Source organism: Aspergillus oryzae, chromosome 2 (assembly GCF_000184455.2).
Source record: "Aspergillus oryzae RIB40 DNA, chromosome 2".
NCBI lineage: Eukaryota > Fungi > Ascomycota > Eurotiomycetes > Eurotiales > Aspergillaceae > Aspergillus > Aspergillus oryzae.
Genome location: NC_036436.1, coordinates 2,421,206 through 2,440,148, shown reverse-complemented (window position 1 = coordinate 2,440,148; position 18,943 = coordinate 2,421,206). Strand labels below are relative to the sequence as shown.

Sequence of the window (18,943 nt, the reverse complement as noted above, 5' to 3'; positions counted from 1 at the left end):
AGTCAGATCAACTTTCTACCGATTCTATGAGCAATTCCCAATCGGGGAGGCCAAGTATTGGTCTGGATGCGAACATGATCGCTCGAAGTGCGCAGCAGCATGAAGACATCAGTTTGCGGCATCTAGAGTTGGCATTCAAGCATTGGGCTTCGCTCCCTTCTGACACGAGGCGAGATGCATGGCAGCTCGAGATTACTCGAGCATTCGCCCGGGAGATGGAAAAGCGCAAGTCATTGGATGACCAGCTAGCTCGGGTGCAACAAGAAGCAAATCAACTTCGTGCCCAAGTAGAAAGATTAGGCTCATGTCAATGGCCAAGGGAGTTCGCGCTCTTTCCTCCAGACACGTTACCACTACCTCGGGATGTAGCCCGCGATTTGGACACCAAAGAAAGCAAGATCAGCCCCGATTCATCCCGCTGGGACTATGATAATGTGGTAGCAAAGTGGAAGCGCGTGGTGATGCACGACAAGAGCATGGGCCGTGTTGGTGTGGGACACTCTAGTCCTGTCTTGGATGATTATGGTACTGCGGATAGCAAACGTGTCGGTGATGACTCAGGAAGCATGTCCAGGTCAAGAATACTGCAACCCCCAGCAGGTATGAGCCCGCCTGCCCCGTCACCAATCCAGACAGGTGGGCCATCTGCATCTTCCAGCCAACAGACTTCTCCATATCTGCCACATGATGTCACCCGAAGTCCTAACGCAGGGCCTCAAGCCAAGCGCCCACGTCTAATGAATGGCCATCATTCAGGGGCCGCTCCTGAAGGATCCAATAGCCCGTCAACAAGTCAGACCGCTGGAACCTCTAAGCCCTGGAATCCCCAGCAATCCCTCACAGTTTCTAATCTCACTGGGCCTTCGGGCCCTACCCCCCCACCATCGTCCTCTGGCCCATAAGTTGGATATTTTGGACAGCCATACCATATTCATACCAACCTCTGTATACTTCTCACGCGCGATATTTGCAGTCACAAAATGAATGCTCTCATTGTCACCAGCACATTCCAAAAGTTTGTTGCTGCCTTCCTAATCGAAATATCAACGAAATCTTTACCGGATTATTGTGGATGTAGTGTTACGGGCTCGACATATAGTCCAGTAAATAAAATAGCACGACTGCAACCAGGTCAGATTCGGTTTTTGGAATACTTTACTATATATCTTCTCAACTTCCTCAAGTTAATGTGTAACTATAATGTGACTGTCCGTATATTCGAACTTACCCAATACAGCTCCAACCTTGTCCTGCACATTCAAGCCAGATTTCATAGCATTGTAAATCCGTTGTTGATATCCATACATCTATCTACATCTCCCCTTGTTTTGCAACAGCACGGGCAAACATAAACAGCACTATATCGAAGAGACGAATCACTGGCAAGGTATCTCATTACTTTAAGGATAGCCAAATACTATGAAGCTCGCTGCTTGAGCTTGAAGGGATATATAGTAGATTCAATGGCAATTACGGCTTACACGCCCACTTTACTGTATGGAAGTCACTGGCAACGCGCACACCCTGAATTTGGATTCTGCCTAGGTCTCATCATTACACGTGTGCTACAAGGTGGTCATTAGAGTTATCTTGAAACTTCTCATAGAAAGATGTACTAAACCCATATTGGCCGTCTTTAGGTTATCCTATGGGATTTAATTCTGTAGATACCAACCATGGTGAGCGCTTGCTCGGTAATTTTCACCCGATTTAAATGTGGTTTTCTCAATAATATTTGGCACATGCTTTGACCATTGATAGAAATCCGCCATTATCCCGAGTACTTGTGAGTCTCCTTTCAACACGAGTGACTAGGATTCGATCATTCTTTAGCACCATGGCAGAAAATCTACAAAGAACTCGATTTCTATCCAGGCGGAGCTTGCATTTACGACGATTGTAATCATAGTCGGGCATGCGGAATCGTAGTCAAAGTAGTCAGATAGAAGGGACCTTCTTAAGCACTGATCACTTGATATGCCAATCAAACGCGCATAGCAGGTCATGATCGAATTAGACATCATGCGTTTGTTCTCGATCGCTTTTACGCTCGAGATCGGAAATAAAAAGTAAACCACCGATTAAGACCGAGCCGGGACCCATGGAACATTCGCCATCGAGGGACAATGACTTCATAGTGATCGACAACCATGGACTAAGAACATCGAATCTTTCGCAATTGAAGTACCCTTGAACTTTCAACCCTGGCTCGGAACCTCGGGCTCCAGAACGTCCGATTGCTCTGCTGTCATATCGGATGGATATTAGCATTACTTCCGCACCTGTCATATACTACACCAAGCGGCTAAGAGCCACTATAAAAAAAGAAAGAGAAAAAAATATGGAGACGTCGAGACAGATTTTCTTTCCACGTCTGATATACACCAGGCGTAATAGTTTTTTCCACATACAATATCCTGACGTATTTGGTCTCGATTTCCTTGGTTTCAATTCGATACAATCTTAGTTCCTTTTTATCCTATACCGTTTCTAGTCACTCTCTATGGTTCAATGCAATTATTAATATCAGCAAAGCAAACCTTTAACATTTATCGTTCCATTATTCTTTAGATTTAGCACATATTACCACGAGTGTCGAGACCAACCTCAATGATAGAACATCAGTTTCGATACAAAGAATACCATCAATAGCAACGTCACGATGGACGTGCACCACGGACACCTATCTCGAGACACTGCCTCTGATCTGTCATCTGTGTCAGCCTCCAGCTCGAACATATCTTCAAATTCATGTCCAGACCAGAATGCAGAGCTCAATGAGACCGAAAAGTCAAGCCGGCCCGGATCATTGAACAGACGCCTCACTGAAGATGAGATCGTGCGTGTACTCTCTCGGCGACGTACCGGTGGATCTGGGGAAAATACAGAAGGGAAGTCAGAGGATATGACTCAGATCATGAAACTTGTTTCACGAATGTTTGGTCACGAGAGGAAGAGTAACTCCGACGAAGAAAAGACGAGGCATCTTGGGGTCGTATGGAAGCATTTAACTGTAAAGGGTGTTGGACTTGTACGTATCTCTCTCCCTTTACCCTGAGGGAAACGCAGGGCTCTTATACTTCCTAGGGTGCTGCCATTCAACCGACGAACTCTGAGATACTCCTCGCTTTGCCTCGAAAGATCAAGAGCCTCTTAACTCGTGGCAGGAATAAACCTCCGTTGCGGACTATCATAGATGACTTTACAGTAAGTCACTAGTACGGTGGCCGGGCAATAGAAATCTCACATTTTCTTTGACAGGGTTGCGTACGGCCTGGGGAAATGCTGCTGGTCCTTGGCCGGCCCGGTTCAGGGTGCTCAACTTTCTTGAAAGTGGTCGGGAACCAAAGATCAGGGTATAAAAGCGTCGAAGGTGACGTACGCTATGGGGGTGCTGATGCTCAAACAATGGCGGATAAGTACCGCTCTGAGGGTATGCCGTAACCCTCCCCTTTTTGAACCTCTGAATGAACAGACCACTCAGCTTCTCAGTGCTTTACAATCCTGAGGATGACCTTCACTACCCTACCTTGACAGTACGGGATACTTTATTATTCGCCTTGAAAACTCGGACTCCGAATAAGGAATCACGCCTTCCTGGCGAATCACGAAAGGAATATCAGGAGACATTCTTATCTGCCATTGCTAAGCTATTCTGGATCGAACATGCCCTTGACACAAAGGTGGGCAACGAGCTAATCCGTGGAATTTCTGGAGGTGAAAAGAAGCGTGTCTCTATTGCAGAGGCCCTGGTGACTCGCGCATCCACCCAGTCTTGGGATAATTCGACGAAGGGACTCGACGCAAGTACAGCACTGGAGTATGTGCAAAGCTTGAGAAGCCTGACTGATATGGCAAACGTCTCCACACTTGTTGCGCTCTATCAAGCCTCTGAAAACCTATACAAACTCTTCGATAAAGTGATCTTCATAGAAGAAGGCAAATGTGTCTACTACGGCCGTGCTGAATCTGCCCGCCACTATTTTGAGAGCCTGGGGTTCGAGTGCGCCCCTAGATGGACGACCCCGGACTTTTTGTTATCAGTTACAGACCCACAAGCTCGTCGTGTTAGACAGGGGTGGGAAGACCGAATCCCTCGAACTGCAGAGGAGTTTCGGAAAATCTACCGCAAGAGTGATATATATAAGGCCGCCCTAGCTGACAATGAGAGTTTCGAGGAAGAACTAGAATCTCATCAAGAGGAACGCGAAGCTGCCAGAAAACAATCGGAGAAGAAAAACTACACTGTTTCGTTCTACCAGCAGGTTGCTATTCTAACGCATCGTCAATTTCTCATCATGTATGGCGACAAGACGACCCTAATAGGTAAATGGGTGATCTTGACCGGACAAGCCCTCATAACCGGCTCATTGTTTTATGATTTGCCCCAGACAAGGTCAGTTAGCATAACACGGGTTTGTCTTGAGGTATATACGCAGCTGATATCTAGTTTAGTGCTGGCGTTTTCACGAGAGGGGGTGTGATGTTTTATGTTTTACTCTTTAATGCTCTACTGGCGATGGCCGAGCTTACGTCGTTTTTCGATACCCGACCAGTTATTCTAAAGCACAAGAGTTTGTAGGTATAACGATGTCTTTTGATTCTACAAAATTGCTGACAGACTCAGCTCTTTCTATCGACCTTCTGCTTTTGCTTTGGCACAAGTGATTGTTGATATTCCCATAATATTCGTCCAGGTTACGCTGTTTGAGCTAATTGTATATTTGTACGTCCACTAGAACCCGAGGATACTCACATGGCTAGGTTACTAAACGTTTTGTCTAGCATGGCCAACCTTTCAAGAACCGCTTCTCAGTTCTTCATTAATTTTCTGTTCATATTCACCCTGACGATGACTATGTACTCCTTCTTTCGCACTATTGGGGCATTGTGCGGTTCCCTTGACATTGGTATGCTAAAAGCTTTTCTCCTTATATTGATGACGAAGAATGCTTATTCCATGGTAAAAGCCACGCGTATTACAGGTGTTGCTATCCAAGCGCTCGTTGTCTATACAGGTAGGACTAGAAAGGATCGAATTCTTGGCAATTATCTGACTAGATTGCTTTAGGCTATCTTATTCCACCTTGGAAAATGCACCCATGGCTGAAATGGCTTATCTGGATTAATCCCGTGCAATATGCTTTCGAAGGGATTATGTCGAATGAGTTCTATAATTTAGACATTCAATGCGAGCCACCGAGTATTGTACCGGATGGTCCGAATGCATCACCTGGACACCAAACCTGCGCCATTCAAGGGAGTAGTGCCAATCAACTAATTGTTAGAGGCTCCAATTATATCAAGAGCGCATTTACATACAGCAGGTCTCATCTGTGGCGCAATTTCGGCATCATAATCGCGTGGTTAGCTCTATTCATTGCGTTGACCATGCTCGGTATGGAGCTTCAAAAGCCTAATAAAGGGGGTAGTGCCGCTACTATATTCAAAAGAGGCGAGGAGCCAGAAACTGTGAGACGAGCCCTCGAGAATAAGAAACTCCCAGAAGACGTGGAAAGTGGGAATAAGGAGAAGGGCGTTGACGGGAACATGAACGAATCTGCGTCAGAAGACTCGGGAGAGAAGGTCACAGGCATTGCTCAGAGTACATCAATATTTACTTGGAGGAACGTGAACTATACGATCCCGTACAAAGGTAGAGAGAAAAAGCTTTTACAAGATGTTCAGGGTTATGTCAAACCAGGTCGCCTTACGGCTCTAGTGGGCGCCTCCGGAGCAGGGTTAGTTATATCTTTATACCATGATAATATGTGGAAACTTACTGACTAATTCAATGTTTATAGGAAAACTACACTCCTCAACACATTGGCGCAACGAATCAACTTCGGTGTCGTTACCGGTGAATTCTTAGTTGATGGGAGGTGAGTACTATATACACTGCTCCTCTGCTTCTCTAACTCACTTTCTCTCTCAGGCCTCTCCCAAGGAGCTTCCAAAGAGCAACTGGGTTTGCCGAGCAGATGGATATACATGAGCCTACAGCTACCGTGAGAGAATCCTTGCGGTTCTCAGCGCTTCTTCGCCAGCCTAAAGAGGTGCCTATTCACGAAAAATATGACTACTGCGAGAAAATTCTCGACCTCCTAGAAATGCGATCAATTGCAGGAGCTACTGTTGGCTCTGGGGGCATTGGATTGAGTGAAGAACAGCGTAAGCGACTGACAATAGCCGTTGAGCTAGCAAGCAAACCGCAGTTATTGCTCTTTCTGGACGAGCCAACCTCTGGTCTTGATTCTCTTGCCGCCTTCAATATTGTACGCTTCCTTCGACGGCTTGCAGATGCTGGTCAGGCAATCCTGTGCACGATTCACCAGCCTTCTGCCGTGTTGTTCGAGCACTTTGACGACCTAGTACTGCTGCAAAGTGGGGGCAAAGTTGTCTATAATGGCGAGCTGGGGCAAGATTCTAGCAAGCTCATTAGTTACTTCGAGCGGAACGGGGGCAAGAAGTGTCCACCACACGCAAATCCTGCAGAGGTACCGTACCCAATGATTCGCTAAGGAAATATTTACTATTCGAACTAACACGCCTCTCAGTACATGCTTGAGGTCATCGGTGCCGGAAATCCTGATTATGAAGGCCAAGATTGGTCCGAAGTCTGGGCCAAAAGCTCTGAGAACAAGCAATTGACGGAGGAAATTGATAGTATCATTCAATCACGCCGAAATAAGAATGAGGGAGACAATGATGACGACCGCCGCGAGTACGCTATGCCTATTGGGGTGCAGGTAGTAGCAGTAACAAAACGTGCATTTGTTGCTTACTGGAGATCTCCTGAATACAATCTCGTATGCAAACCCTAAGATGTGTCCCTCTACTTGTTTCTAACTATTTCAACAGGGAAAATTCCTTTTACACATATTTACTGGCTTATTCAACACTTTCACTTTCTGGCATTTGGGGAACAGTTATATTGACATGCAATCTCGATTATTTTCTATATTTATGACGCTCACTATAGCGCCACCGCTAATCCAGCAACTGCAGCCGCGGTTTCTCCATTTCCGGAATCTGTACGAGTCTCGCGAGGCAAATTCCAAGATATACTCATGGGTTGCATTTGTTACTAGTGCTATTCTTCCCGAACTTCCGTACTCAATCGTTGCCGGTTCTATTTACTTCAATTGCTGGTACGCAGAGCATTCCGTTTCCCAGACAAGGTACACAGGTGCTCATTCAGATACAGGTACTGGGGTGTCTGGTTCCCCCGAGACTCATTCTCTTCAGGCTATGTCTGGATGCTTCTAATGCTCTTCGAGATGTTCTATGTGGGGTTCGGCCAGTTCATCGCCGCCCTTGCACCCAACGAACTCTTCGCCTCCCTTCTCGTACCTTGTTTCTTTATATTTGTCGTATCCTTCTGCGGAGTTGTTGTCCCGTACAAGGCTCTGATCCACTTCTGGCGGTCCTGGATGTACTGGCTCACCCCTTTCCACTACCTCCTGGAAGGCCTTCTCGGTGTCGTAACACATAATGTCCCGTTGCGATGCGTCTCGAGAGAAGAGTCACAGTTCAGTCCGCCACCAGGAGAGACTTGCCAAAGTTATGCCGGTCCCTTTGCGCAGCAAGCTGGAGGCTACGTACATGATACGGGGAATGGACTTTGCTCCTACTGCCAGTACTCGGATGGCGATACCTTTGTAAGTTGTGTCCCTGGCCCTCGAGTTCTTTTCTGAAATGCCACATATACTGACTTCTCTACAAGGCTGCTGAAAGCTTCAATGTATATTACTCTCATAAGTGGAGAGCCTATGTAAGTCTAGAACTTCCTTTATTTCTACTTTATTCTTGTTAGCTCCTAGTTAAACTGATCCTTTTTCTTGTGACAGGGCATCTTTTGGGCGTTTGTCATGTTTAATTTCGCCGCTGTTTACGCTTTCTCGTGGCTTTATCTACATGGCATAAGGGATATCAAGAAGTGGTTTAGTACAAGGAAAACCAAAAGGGGGGCACAGGCGTAGAATGGTTCAGATCTTTCTCTTTCCTTTTCTTATATTCAAACTTTATGTATGTACTATACGGCATGATTATAATAAAATGTACCATCAGCTTTATACAAAATACGGTTTTACTAAGTTTATCTGTCTCACCGAAGCTATCTCCCCAGTAGTTACGGAGTGATCCATCGGGCGACCCCCAGAACCAGAGGAAAGAGTATTGATTCTAGAGTCAAACAATCATCGTAATCAAATTGAGGTTATGGGATGAATAAGTAGCACAAACATTCAAAGGCACATTACCAGTGCATTTATAGATAGCTTCAATGAGTTTCCAGCTAATAAATTCTAGAACCATCTTTTACCAGAGTATATATGTGTCATACATACCAAGTCACAATTTGGCCCCAACCCAGCATATGACCATTGATTTGTAACCAACGTCAACTGGATTTATAATACACCGTCTTCACATCTATAAGAAACTCGCATGGAAAAAATCTCTTCAACAACAAACCCTTACTCTACAGAGCAATCCTCATATCCCCTACTAAACAACACAAACCCATCAACCATGCCCACCGTCCTCGTCACCGGGGCCAACGGCTACATCGGCAACGCTGTAGCTCGCGCCTTCGTCCGAGCCGGCTGGATCACATACGGACTCATCCGATCCCAAACCACAGCAACATCCCTAGCCGTGGAAGAAATAATCCCTATAATCGGGAGCATCGACGACATCGCTTCACACGAAACCATCCGCAACAAACTTCCCCCAACATTAGACGCCATAATCTCCACCACAGAAAATATCAACGAGTACATCCCGCACTACAATAACACAGTTCATCTCCTGAGGACCTTGGCCACAGCTAGTACTGCGAATGGTGTCCGTCCAGTTGTCATATTTTCATCCGGGTGCAAGGACTACGGCATTGGACCACATTATGATGGGGATGCTGCGCTAGCGCCTCATACTGAAGAAAGTTCTCTTAATCCCCCGGATATTCTGGCTGATAGGACATATCAGTCGTTGAAGTTCCTCGAACACAGGGATGTCTTTTCTCCTGTCGTGGTTAGACCGACGAACGTCTACGGTAGATCTGCAAGTTACTACAGGGGCTTCTTCGAAGCTGCAGCCCAGAGTGTCGATACGAGAAAACCATTGTTGATACCGGTCCCTCCTAACTCAATTTGCCACGCACTTCACGTTGACGATTGTGGAGACGCCTACGTTGCTATTGCGGGACATCCGCGCCGAGAGGAGATAGAGGGGGAGATCTTCAACATCTCCTCGCGGAGATACGAGACCATCGATGAGATTGCCAAGACCCTGGTTACTGAGTATGGTATCACTGCTGGAGTGAAGTATGTGGAGCCTGAGTCATTGGCACCGGCTGAGAATCCGTGGCCCCCGGCTTTGATCGATTTCCCGCAGTGGACGGGGTCGGCGAAGGTGAGGGCTATCACTGGTTGGTGTGATGTTCGGCCGCTGTTTACGGAGGCGATTCATACTTATCGATTGGCTTATGAGGCGGCTGTAGTGGCTGGTCATGAGAATATTGAGAAGATGAAGGAACGGGTGGAGTTGTTTAAGGCTACCGTTGGACAATGATTTGGTGTTTTGTTGGATGTGTATAGTGACTATATATGTTGTGTTCAGAGCGTCAAGTCATGTATATAACGCATTGATTGCTTGTTGTTTACATATGGTGATTCATTCCTTTGCAGATATTTATATGATAAGATCGCTTTATAAACAAACCAAGCTTCATTGATATAATTTACATAGGAAAGGCCTCCTAAATCATCTTCTATTATCCACCCTATCATGATCCCCATCCCAAGTAACTGAAACGCTCACGCTTTTAGCGATTCCCCCTCTAGATCTCTCCAGCGCATTTAAACTTCTATGGTCGTTCTCCGATGCCTTACTACCCAACTCGACCTCCTCAATCGGCGTCTCGCCAAAGAAGTTCTGCATACTACCCGAGGCCTCAGCGCTTGGCTGGATAGCATCAGGCTTCATTCTATGCGCCGATTTGTTTGAATTCAACCGGTGAGCACTGCCTCTCTTCCTGGACGATGAGGTAAGGTGAAAGGTACCGGAGTGGTCGCTGGCGAAGAGCTGTCGCGCGGAGGAAACGATAAACGATCGCAGACAGGGAATTGACGCAGTGATGATGACGAGATAGCTTTCGATCATTGCCCAGCATGTCGCTGTGCTTCCATAGGTAATGATCTGCTCAAGATATGCGGCTTTCATTACCGCTGCTACCATGGAGCTGTTTGTGTTGAGCTTTGGATTAGGTATTTTCTTTGACGTTCAAGGATTGTAGGATTTCCTTCGGCACAAATTAGATTCTTACTTACAGGAGGCCCAGACTTATTAAAATTACCAAGCTAATCTTAACCCGGAGTCGTAGTTTGAGATTCCAGAAGATATAGGACGGGTAGACGGAGAGGATCAAATCGGTTAAGCCGTTGCAGGCTAGACTTCTGAGTTTCTTGGAGAAAATGGCTGGGGTTCTTGATGAACAACTTACAGCATTGGAAGTATCCATAATAGATCTCAACGGAAACATCCATGCACTCTGTTCTTTCGGCGAACAGGGGGTCCCATATGCCTCGTATATCACGGCACTGTGAGAGGAGCAGTACAATTGAAACGAAGTTAACCACCTGCAGTGTTAGGAGCCCTCGCAAGATGATCTTAGAGATCTTTGTCGTCGAGAGGATAGGCAGCAGGTAGAAGATGAACGCCACTCGACCCATACAGCTACTAGCTATACCGAAAACCTGCAAAATGACATAGTATTTCAAAGCATTGACCAGGTCCGAGTGGTTGTGTGTATCCAAGCCATCACCAAAGCCGTAGACAACGACAGCGACGCTGAACAGGGTAGATGTGACGAGCGCAAGGAGCTGTTATATAGGATTGAACAGTTAGCCGAATCTATTCGTTGAGTTGTAGCCCCCGTATGATTCCTGAGATGATGTTCTCACCAGAGCTGTGATCATTGCACAATCATCTATTCCGACGTGGCGAAGCTTTAGTTTCGCCACAACCCGCAGTACCATAACCACAATCGCTACCGCAGCTAGACTCCATGTTCCCTTCAGGACTGACCTTGCATCGCCTGCCAGGGGGGCCATTTTGCTCGTCAGTTTGGCGGACTAAAGGCCACACTCTTTTCGCAGGGCATCGACGCTGGTTTGTAAGAAAGTTGATTCAGGGTAGAGTTCAGCAGACATCCTTTTCGTATGTTATCGTGCATACTAGCCCCTGGTTAATCTAGGAAGATACGAGGATTGGCCACTTGGCCTCGATTAGCCATTCTGCTGTGTGGATTCGTGAACGGCATTCAGTCTGGACGATGTAGTGTTTCTCGGACCCACTTTCCCTGTTGGGTAAGGAGTCTATCAATCCACGATTGCAGCTTTCTAGAAGCCAACCATGGGTTTACCAGCTTGTTGTGGGCACGGAAGGTCTGACAATTCCCCGGCACCGGAAGACTTCTTCTAGAGTATATCATCGAATTAACATAGACAGTTTGCGTAGTTGGTTTGGCTAGCCTTGACCCCTCCCAAGCTTCTCACCTGCCTTTCTCAGACTTTCGAGAATACCGGGTTATGCAAGAGAGGAGATGTCCCATGTCTCACCATAAACATCTAGATCGGTAGAATGCGAGGTAGTCCACAGGGGCTGAGCTGTCGTCTCAGTCGTGTGAACAAGCTGATGCAAGTTTATTAGGCTGTCGACCTATCATAATCAGCTGTATCTATGTAGTCACCAACAAAATGGATATATACTGCTAACCAAGGCCTAGTTTATTGGTAAGTAATGACTAAGGACTTGTTAGCAGAACGTACTTATGTAGCCCGTAAGTTCTTTCTTTGAGAAAGCCTAACAAATGTCTGTACTTCATATCGTCCCGATGCTTGTACGTAAATTCTTCGGCATGTATAGCAACTTGTCGAGTTTTATTTTTATAGAAACTTTTTAAGGACTTAAACTCTACTGCTTGAACACTTTAATGGTACCGAAAACCCATCTTTATCACGTAGGCTTACGGACACCCCGGCCATTGAAGAACAATAAAGGCGACGCTGGAGATATATTATAAGTCAGGTAAAATATATCTTCTGTTGTACTGGCAAGTCCTTAGAGAGGAACACTATAATGACCGGTTAGACTCAATGGACATAGTCGACTGTGGATTTATATGGCATGTATGAGAGCCAGCAAAAATCGCATTGTTTAGGTTACTGAAGGTTCCCGCTTGGCCCATTGGCTTGCCGTAGACCTAGACCCATGACAACTTAGAATCTCCAAGTACGGAGTAAAGCGGTACACGATCTAACGAAGGTCGATACTCGAGCGAGCTGCTACTAACTTTAGATCCAAGCGGCCCTTGACCATAAAACAAGGCAAAAACAGGCGCTGTGACGGGGCTACCTCAGCATGCCCAAGCAAGTTCTCCATCCCGTGTTAGGGCAAAAATCCGGAGGCTGGGACCAAGCAAGTCCCTGGTACCTGGAGCGCCTAAGAACTAGCCTGACAGCTTATGTATCAGATACCCAATCAACACGTGCATGTCGACCCACTCACTCTAGATCCATCCAAGATGATAAGCTAATTTCCAATCCGTCCAGCCACCACCAAAGGTCTGAAATCAACATGGCTGGGCCACGTCGTGCGACCTCGTTTTCCCTCTTATACTGGAGAGTCCCATGCATTCCATTCCTCTCTTGCTCTGATATCCCTTGGAATGCTTCTGGGGGTTTCGAGAAATCAATTCACCCCATCATTTCATCTATCGATAACCTTATTGTATAGATCAATTGTTTACCGTCGGTCTCTTATCCGATCTTCATCTCTTCTTTCTTTATCCCTCAATCTTCATTCCGACGGGCCTTAATTTAATCTTATATTGCGAAACAAATAACTGCATATATATTTATCGATCACCAAAATGAAAAGGAACATCACCATCGCAGTCATCATCATCATCCTTTTCCTCATCCTCGCCATCGCCGGCTTCGGAATCTACGCCATGCAAAACCACGTATCATTCTTCTCGAAGAAGAGAGCCGTCGATGAAGAAAGCGCAGAAGAGGGGTAATAGTCTTCGACAAATTCTCCGACTTTTGAATTTTACTCCACCATATCTTACGGCGCACGATGTCGCAACTGTTCATTCATACCTCGGGACGACCCGACTCAGGCCCGACCCGCTATGAATTCTTTTCTTCACACACCCCTAATTATCTCGGACACTGCCGATCGAAATTTCTATATTATGCTACGCTACGCTATACACAACGACCTGTGAATCTCGGGTCAGACAGGTTTTGATTATGGGATTACGACTGCGATGCGAAGAACTTTTATGCTGATTATGTTTATGTTTATGGTTATGTCTTATGGTTTGGTATGAGTTTATGTTGGTTTTTGGGTATTTTTTATGTTGTTTTCCGTTGTTGCAAAAATATTGGTGTTTATATTGTTCTTGTTATGTGGTTATATATTGCTTTTTGGGATACGATGAGATGATATTATGATGTGTTTTTATGTGGATTGATGGGGTTGTATCATATTTTGATTAGATTGAAGATATATCCATTGCCTTTGATGAGCAAATGAGATGAATTTGATGCTCCACGTTGGGTTTCAGGTATTAACCGTTGATGTAAAGGATGTAAAGGACTCAAATGTGTATCATTATGTTTTATCTTGGAAACGCTCAGCATACGTATACAGTCTAATACCTGCGCACTATCCGATGATCCTCAACCCGCCCTTGGTCTTGCCAGGCTTTCTGATCCCATCATGCTTGACTTTTCCTCCGCCGTGGCCGCCTCCCGAGCCACCCCCACCGCCGTGCTTCTTCCCATTCTTTGAGTTAGCCACCGGACGGACCTCAGTAGTGGCGCGGCGGAGCAGGACAGGGTGGGACCCAATATACTTCCCTTGCATTTCCCTCGCAGCTTTGAAGTAGTCATCTCCGTCGCTGAAACTGACGAACCCATACCCTTTGCTCTTCTGCGTGCGTTTGTCGCGGATCACTCGGGCTTTCTGGACGGAAGTGTATTTCGCGAACGCCTTCAGCAACGAATCGTCCGTGACTTCGCCGGCAAGGTTTCCTACAAATAGACGGAAATGTGCGGGGTCCCATTCCAGAAGAGTTGAGTCGGTCCAGGTCTGGCCACCACCAGCCCGAACAACAGTCTTCTGCGGCTCGGCCTGGCCTGCAACGGGTGCCGGGGTGGTAGCTGCTGTAGCGGTGCCGGAGGGTGTATTGACACCAGAGCCAGTGCCGGATACCGCGTATCCGTCTCGGCGACCAGGAACCTTGCTCGTCGACTGTGTTTCGTCTCTGTTCGCATAGGCACTCTGCCACTGTGCAATTTGTGCTTCTGTCTCCGGATCTAAACCAGACTCACTGCGCCCATAGTTCCTCCCGTGCATACCATAATTGTTTGCTTGGTCAGCTCCCGCAGCGGGAAAGGGATTCTGGATCCGAGGCACGGACGGACCATATGTGTTTTCATTATACTGGGCAGAGCAATAGTACGAGGCTCCGCTCTGGTATGTTTGTTGTGGTTGCGAATAGTAGCTACCGTAGCCTGCCGTAGTGGGGGTGGAGTATCCGGCTGAGGTGGCTGGTGGAGCGGATACGACGGGGCTACTGGTACGGTAAGGTTGACTAGAAGCTACGGAGCGTGGCGCAAATGCTGTGAAAGCATTGTAGCCTGTCCGAGGCCCGCTGCTGCCATATCCATTGCTAGTCCCTGCGGACGAATACGACGGCGCAGCTGAGTATGCGGGCTGAGACGATGCAGGGGAAGGAGATGCTGTGTTTGGTGGCCGCGGTGGCAGCGAGGACGGTGCTTGCTTCAGACCTGGAGGTCGCGGAAAGGACATGATGAATGGAGAGTTCGAATAGAGACGATGGATGTGATGCGCCGTATGCAAATTAGCCAGACACGTACCTTCAGGGCTTGACTGACGTAGCAGTCTCACGCCAGACGTCACGCCTGAAAAGGGTCCTGAATTCTAATGTAGACGGAAGATCGGTGTCCCTAAGGGAGGTATGTAATGTTTTGAGGTAGTACTAGATGGTATTGCGATTTCACGGGCTGGTTGAGTCGATGGGACTACTGGATATCCCTTCGAGGTATGGAGTTGAACCGAAGGGTCAGTGAAGAAGTGACTTAAGGATAGAATACAAGATGTGTGATTTGTTATCTCAAGAATTGGATTGTTCAGATGGGGATTCAAGAATTAGGTCGGCCACCCAGATCTTGATCAAGATGCGAACGGGGAAGAAGGCTTGCTTAGGCGTCGGAGTGGAAAAAAAGACCTAAATGGTCCGCCCGGCTTGCCGTAGAGATACAGTTATCTACGGAGAAATAATATTCCTCAGCCACATATGTGCAGCCACAGTTTCTTTGTCAGCATTTCTTCACGATAGCGTCATTGTCTCATCAGCCCCAACGGATTTGCACCCCCACCCTATTCCTCTTTCGGCAAGGCAATAGCCGACCTTCAACGTGATCAGGCGGTCCTGAGAGTGGGATAATAATCCCGTAAGCTTATTAAATTATCCCACGGCTAATGGGAGGAGTGTTTATCTACGGGGGTACACATTGATTGCCGACAGATAAAGCCCGAAAGAGACAAATTTCCGGAGGGGACAGTGGTGAAGTTGTTGGTGTAGAAGGGCCGGACATGAATTGATCCGAGCCCGAATCTGCTTCACCGAAGGTACCTGATTTTTTTCTTTTTTTTCCTTTTTTTTTTTTTTCTTGACCCTGGACCTTCGCTGCGGCGGTTTTTGTTGCTTTTCCTTTGCTGCAGCGCTTCTGCCCCTCCATGTGCCCCGCCATCGGTACAGCTGCAATGCTCCGTCATCTCCGAAGCAAGCTACTGTACCGTTAAAAAATAAAAATAAAAATAAAAATAAAAATAAAAATAAAAGTCATGTATGCGTCACTGACTATAGACAATATTTCTTTGAAGGTATCATACCGAGGGGATACAATTGACATAGAATAGGCATTGTAGACAAATTAAAATGATCGTTCCAAAGCCATTATTGTTCTGAAAATCAATCATTTGCATTCCGTGGGATTCCCATGTATACTAAGTACCAACTATTTCACCGGACCGGACGACTCTGCTCCTCATGGTCTTTTACTGCCCCGCCTTTCACCCTCTTCTGTCCCACCGAATGACGGAAGAGTTGCTCCGTAAGCCCTTTCGGGTCTGACATCTTCGAACTGCTTCTCCCTTTTCTTCCGTCTCTTCTCTCTCCTTTCTTCCCTTTCCTCTTCCTCTTACCTATATCTTCATCCTTCCGTCTACCTTCTTTGGGGCAGTCATATTGATACATACTACTTCCTTAATACTAAAAGTCCTCCCCACTCTCTCATAATGGCTGACCAGGCAGTGTAAGTACCCTTTGAGGTCATTATGACCGCCCCTCCGTGCTGCACTCCCGATATCGTCCTCCCTGTTAATGGTGGGCATCGCCCGCCTTCACAACAATCCTCACGCATTTGGCGTGGAAACTTGGGGTTGTGGACCATAGCCCAAGACGATGGATAGCTTTGCGACAATCCATTAGATGAGGTTCTGGTTCTCTCCCAATGTCATAGCCTGATATGGGATTGCATCCAGATTCATACATTTCCCTCCTGCTTTATCTGTTTGATGATTCTCCCTAGTTCTGCCTTGTTTTCGCCCATCCATTGACAGAAGAATTTACCCACTGACTTCAGCGCCCGCTTGGCCGGCATCAATGTCGGCGCACCGGCGCGCCCTCTTCCTAGTGCTGACTTCGGTTTGATCGGTTTGGCCGTCATGGGCCAGAACCTGATCATGAACGTCGCCGATCACGGTTTCACTGTTTGCGCTTACAACCGCACAACCTCCAAGGTTGACCGCTTCCTTGAAAATGAGGCCAAGGGTGAGATTTCAAACTGACTGATTGGTTGTGGAAGGATTAGCCAAGCTGACTACTATTCAGGCAAGTCCATTGTCGGTGCTCACTCCATTGAGGAGTTCTGCGCTAAGCTGAAGCGTCCCCGCCGTATCATGCTCCTGGTTATGGCTGGAAAGCCCGTCGACCAGTTCATTGAGTCTCTCCTGCCCCACCTTGAGAAGGGCGATATCATCATTGATGGTGGTAACTCCCACTTCCCCGACAGCAACCGCCGTACCAAGTACCTTGCCGAGAAGGGCATCCGCTTCGTCGGTAGCGGTGTCTCTGGTGGTGAGGAGGGTGCCCGTTACGGTCCCTCTCTCATGCCCGGTGGTAACGAGGAGGCCTGGCCTTTCATTAAGGATATCTTCCAGAGCATTGCCGCCAAGAGCGAAGGTGAGGCTTGCTGCGACTGGGTCGGTGATGAGGGTGCCGGCCACTACGTCAAGATGGTCCACAACGGTATCGAGTATGGTGACATGCAGCTGATCTGTGAGGTACGTCATTTTTTCAGCCCGAACTACTCTTCGTTTAACACGCAAAGTCTAACGTACACCGTCTTTAGGCCTATGATATTCTCAAGCGTGGTGTTGGCATGCCCGTCAACGAAATCGCCGAAGTCTTCGACAAGTGGAACAAGGGTGTCTTGGACTCCTTCTTGATCGAAATCACCCGCGATGTCCTCCGCTTCAACGATGACGACGGCACTCCCCTCGTTGAGAAGATCCTTGACAAGGCCGGCCAGAAGGGAACCGGCAAGTGGACCGCCATCAACGCTCTTGACCTTGGTATGCCTGTCACCCTGATCGGTGAGGCTGTCTTCTCTCGTTGCCTCAGTGCCCTTAAGGACGAGCGTGTCCGCGCTAGCAGCCTCCTCCCAGGCCCCACTCCTCAATTCACCGGTGACAAGCAGGCTTTCGTCGATGATCTGGAGCAGGCCCTTTATGCTTCTAAGATCATCTCCTATGCCCAGGGCTTCATGCTCATGCAGGAGGTAAGCCCACTTTATCCTGGCTCACATAACATTAGCTTTTTGCAGTTACTTATTTGAAATTTAGGCTGCCAAGGAGTACGGCTGGAAGCTTAACAAGCCTTCCATCGCCCTTATGTGGCGTGGTGGCTGCATCATCCGCTCTGTCTTCCTGAAGGACATCACCAACGCCTACCGCCAGAACCCCGACCTTGAGAACCTCCTCTTCGACAAGTTCTTCAACGAAGCCATCGCCAAGGCCCAGAACGGCTGGAGAAACGTTGTCAGCAAGGGTGCTCTCTGGGGTATCCCTACTCCCGCTTTCAGCACTGCTCTCAGCTTCTACGACGGATACCGCACTCGGGACCTCCCCGCCAACCTGCTGCAGGCTCAGCGTGACTACTTCGGTGCCCACACCTTCCGCGTCAAGCCCGAGCACGCCAACGAGACCTACCCTGAGGGCAAGGACATCCACGTCAACTGGACTGGACGTGGTGGTAATGTGTCCGCCTCTACCTACATTGCTTAAATTAAACGAGGATACGACACTGCGCTGGACGTGAAACTTTACCCTGGGCCCGGATGGTAATAGGATAAGGCAAAATTGTGAGGGCTAGTCAAGCTCTCGCAGCACATAGAATGATTACGATAAATTAAAACAGAGATCGGTTCTTCACCCTGTATTTAAATGTTTTAGTCCACTATTTACTGATGGAAACGTTGAATGAATATGTTTTGATGTTGTTCATGATGGATAGCGTAGTGGATAGCAGACCATGTTAGGTGATGAAGAAAAGTAAAAAGTATATTGACTTGTAAAAATCAAGAGATGACTTGTTAGCAGCTCTCTGCTGGTCAGCTGTGTTCCGAACGCTGAGGACTGATGAGGGCAGCCCGTCGTCACGGTATTGTCTCCGCCCGAACTAAGCCGAATTGGGATTGATTGGTGGTACACCTGAACGTCGACCTCACCCAACTTATCGCTAGTGGGTTAGCTGGCATCCTTTGACGCAACACTACCACAC

General features: G+C 47.4%; 6 protein-coding genes across 6 annotated transcripts; 4 read left to right on the top strand and 2 right to left on the bottom strand.

Moving 5' to 3' along the window:
* Positions 1-74: 74 nt before the first annotated feature.
* Positions 75-902, top strand: AO090003000127 (uncharacterized protein; the record flags this gene model as incomplete). The annotated part of the gene is made up of 1 exon (XM_023234745.1): positions 75-902. One exon carries the CDS (start codon positions 75-77, stop codon positions 900-902), a length of 828 nt encoding a protein of 275 aa, XP_023089838.1.
* Positions 903-2,662: 1,760 nt separating this feature from the next.
* Positions 2,663-7,982, top strand: AO090003000126 (putative ABC transporter; the record flags this gene model as incomplete). The annotated part of the gene is made up of 16 exons (XM_001819303.3): positions 2,663-3,031; positions 3,088-3,207; positions 3,262-3,433; positions 3,493-4,396; positions 4,456-4,578; positions 4,628-4,726; positions 4,786-4,910; positions 4,971-5,018; positions 5,072-5,741; positions 5,805-5,882; positions 5,936-6,497; positions 6,558-6,809; positions 6,862-7,151; positions 7,208-7,661; positions 7,727-7,774; positions 7,851-7,982. The coding sequence occupies 16 exons, from the start codon at positions 2,663-2,665 to the stop codon at positions 7,980-7,982; spliced, it is 4,446 nt and encodes a 1,481-aa protein (XP_001819355.1).
* Positions 7,983-8,532: 550 nt separating this feature from the next.
* Positions 8,533-9,573, top strand: AO090003000124 (NAD-dependent epimerase/dehydratase family protein; the record flags this gene model as incomplete). The annotated part of the gene is made up of 1 exon (XM_001819302.1): positions 8,533-9,573. The coding sequence occupies one exon, from the start codon at positions 8,533-8,535 to the stop codon at positions 9,571-9,573; it is 1,041 nt and encodes a 346-aa protein (XP_001819354.1).
* Positions 9,574-10,327: 754 nt separating this feature from the next.
* On the bottom strand, positions 10,328-11,114 carry AO090003000123 (uncharacterized protein; the record flags this gene model as incomplete). Its single annotated transcript, XM_001819301.3, has 3 exons — positions 10,328-10,449; positions 10,505-10,883; positions 10,965-11,114. The coding sequence occupies 3 exons, from the start codon at positions 11,112-11,114 to the stop codon at positions 10,328-10,330; spliced, it is 651 nt and encodes a 216-aa protein (XP_001819353.3).
* A 2,623-nt stretch (positions 11,115-13,737) lies between these two features.
* On the bottom strand, positions 13,738-14,886 carry AO090003000122 (RNP domain protein; the record flags this gene model as incomplete). The annotated part of the gene is made up of 1 exon (XM_001819300.3): positions 13,738-14,886. One exon carries the CDS (start codon positions 14,884-14,886, stop codon positions 13,738-13,740), a length of 1,149 nt encoding a protein of 382 aa, XP_001819352.1.
* A 1,512-nt stretch (positions 14,887-16,398) lies between these two features.
* On the top strand, positions 16,399-18,447 carry AO090003000121 (NADP(+)-dependent, decarboxylating phosphogluconate dehydrogenase; the record flags this gene model as incomplete). Its single annotated transcript, XM_001819299.3, has 5 exons — positions 16,399-16,415; positions 16,797-16,933; positions 16,994-17,445; positions 17,514-17,942; positions 18,007-18,447. 5 exons carry the CDS (start codon positions 16,399-16,401, stop codon positions 18,445-18,447), a joined length of 1,476 nt encoding a protein of 491 aa, XP_001819351.1.
* Between the last annotated feature and the right edge of the window lie 496 nt (positions 18,448-18,943).